The 2,500-nt window shown below is 40.9% G+C and overlaps 1 protein-coding gene across 7 annotated transcripts in view; it reads right to left on the bottom strand.

Annotated features, from left to right (window-relative positions):
• c13h10orf90 (chromosome 13 C10orf90 homolog) overlaps window positions 1-2,500 on the bottom strand; it is a 36,581-nt gene that overhangs the window by 16,668 nt on the left and 17,413 nt on the right. For 6 of the 7 annotated variants that reach the window (XM_037543932.1, XM_017701194.2, XM_017701181.2 and 3 more), the window contains 2 exons: window positions 2,181-2,500; window positions 93-248 (listed from right to left, as the gene is read on the bottom strand). The exon at window positions 2,181-2,500 is cut by the window's right edge and continues 995 nt beyond it. In XM_037543932.1, coding sequence (XP_037399829.1) covers window positions 93-248; window positions 2,181-2,500 — 476 coding nt within the window. The remainder of the gene's footprint in view (window positions 1-92; window positions 249-2,180) is intronic. The other variant, XM_037543933.1, reaches the window with a different exon arrangement.

The raw sequence follows: 2,500 nt of genomic DNA, 5'->3' as shown, positions 1-2,500 counted from the left end.
TTTATGTTGAAGGTATTTAACATTTTGTGACAACAGAGCAAGAGAAAATAGACCAAAATGAGGACGGTGGAGAGGAGGAAATGTGCAGTTACCTGCACTTTTGCACTGAGATAATGGGTCTATGTCTCCCTTGGTGCTGCCGTGGGACTGCGCTCTCTTTCTCTGCTGGCTCTGCCGCTTTATATTGGCTATAACTGCAGCTGCATTCAGAGCCACTACAGCATTACGTGTGGCCTCAGCTGAGCTTTCTGAAACAAGAACCCACAGTTGAGAATGAGGTGCTGTCAGCTGTAGGGGTGTAAAAAGGCATTGATCTGAAAGTGGTGAAGGTAAATGTTAGAATCAAATACTGGGCCTCATTCACCAGCCATTTGAAAGAAGAAATTTCTAATTAAAACCCACTGCAGTTTTCACAAAGATTCTGACATTCATCTGTGTTTGCTTATTTAGGATTTGCTCTTAGGTGAGAACAGAATCTATACACACTGAAGAGCACAAAGGTGTTCTGCAGTTTAAGAACAAGTCATGAATCTGGCATAGACTTTTTCTTAAGTCCTTTATCAAGGACAAATTTAGGAGAAAAAACTTAGGAAGATGTTGGTGAATAAGGCCTTTAATTAAGTGTTACTTTTGTAATCCCACAAACAGGAAAATTCCACCTCCGCATTTAACCCATCCGTGAAGTGAAACACCACATACACACTAGTGAATACACACACACACAAGGGCACCCGGGGAGCAATTGGGGGTTAGGTGTCTCACTCAAGGACACTTCAATCATGGACTGTCGGCACGAACCGGCAACCTTCTGGTCACAGGGCCAGTTACCCTAACCTCCAGCCCACGACTGCCCCCTATAGACATGCTGCTGACACATTCTGTAACTGGATCTTAACTGGATTAGATTTTGGTTAGATTTGGTTATATATATATATATATATATATATATATATATATATATATATATATATATATATATATATATGTATATAATGTTGAGATTGGTGAAATAATTGCCAATCAGAAAAAAAATTGTTTTCTTCGGATACTAGTTTGCTTTACATTCATAATCAGTCATGTAATAACTTTCTGTAAGGGAAACTTTTCAGATGTCTTGTTCCCATCACCACCACTGTGAAAAACATTGACTTGGTACGTTTCTCAAAAATGGGGCATTTCACACCAAACCACTCTGACTGACTTTAAATTAAATCTCTTAAATGGATTTAATAATGCAAAGAAATTTGGAAAAATCAACGGAATTCTCCTTTAAGTATCAGTCTGATTACAAATAGAACTTAACCAAGTCTAGGAGTGGTAAATGAGATGAAGAGAAGATCTTACTTAGAATATTTCTTTACTCTAGATTTTTGGGGTCAAAATACATTTCTCACTTTTCTCACTTTTGTAAAACATGGTAACCAAATTGGATCATGTGGTCAGAAATAATCACATCTCCATGAGTGCTGATGTGTACCTTATACAAATAGTAGTATTATGAATCAGTATTATTACTGGTGTCAGTACTACTAATATAAAGTACACATAATTAAAGTACACAACACTGTATTTGTGAATGTCTGAGTATATGTGCATGTGTGCATTGATTTGTATGAATATGTGTATAATATGTGCATGTAAAGTACGTGTATAGTTGCCTGGGAGCATATTCCGATTGGCTACTGCAATGTTTGTTGCTTGTGATTTCTGCAGCACTAAATTCCCCAGGAAGCACTGCAGCGTTGCAGGAATCAGGCTAGCAATAGATTATGCATGCAAAGAGGTGCGTGGGAAAATGAAAAGAGGAGAAAATGAGAGAATGAAAGAGAGAGAGAAGAGGGAGAGACTGAGGGAGAGGAGGTGTGGTAATGATCTGCTTCAGGGCACTGTTATTTGAAAAGAAGGCAGCAATGCACATATCCGCTGTGTGTAACTTCAATTAAAACCTCACTCTCATCTCCACTCCCTCGCTCACTGTAATACACATCAATTATACATCAAAGAGAACATGAGAATCGTACAACCTGAGAGCACAGAGAACGTGTGTGCATTTGCATGCTCCCTCGTAACAGAACCAGTGTGCATTTTCATGGCATAAGCTTTGATTCCGCGTAACTGATGGGGCGGCTGTACAATGCATAAAGTAAGTCTAAGTCTGTATGCAGCCTTGGGTTTCTTACCTGGCACTTTGATAAGAGTTAAAGGTGGCTGGTTCCCTAGGACAGCAGGCTCTATTTGCCTTTGCCCTACATCCCCAGCAGAGCTGTCTCTCCCTGGGTAAATCTCGTCACGGCTCCATGCCCCTCCACCGGTGCTCCAGCGCCTATTTGAGCTGCTGCCAGTGGAGCTCCCAGGGTCAATATTTGTCTTTTGGGGAAGTGCAGAACTCGTGCTCTGAAATCCAGGATCTTTAGAATCATTGGCACTTGGCTCAGGAGGGATAAACATACTAGCGTAACAGCTAGCAGGCCTGCGGGGCCTGCTACCCACAGGGCTGTGA

The sequence above is a fragment of the Pygocentrus nattereri genome, chromosome 13 (assembly GCF_015220715.1).
Source record: "Pygocentrus nattereri isolate fPygNat1 chromosome 13, fPygNat1.pri, whole genome shotgun sequence".
In the NCBI taxonomy this organism is placed as follows: Eukaryota; Metazoa; Chordata; class Actinopteri; order Characiformes; family Serrasalmidae; genus Pygocentrus; species Pygocentrus nattereri.
The sequence above is the reverse complement of the archived record's forward strand: the minus strand, read 5'-3'. Positions and strand labels throughout refer to the sequence as shown.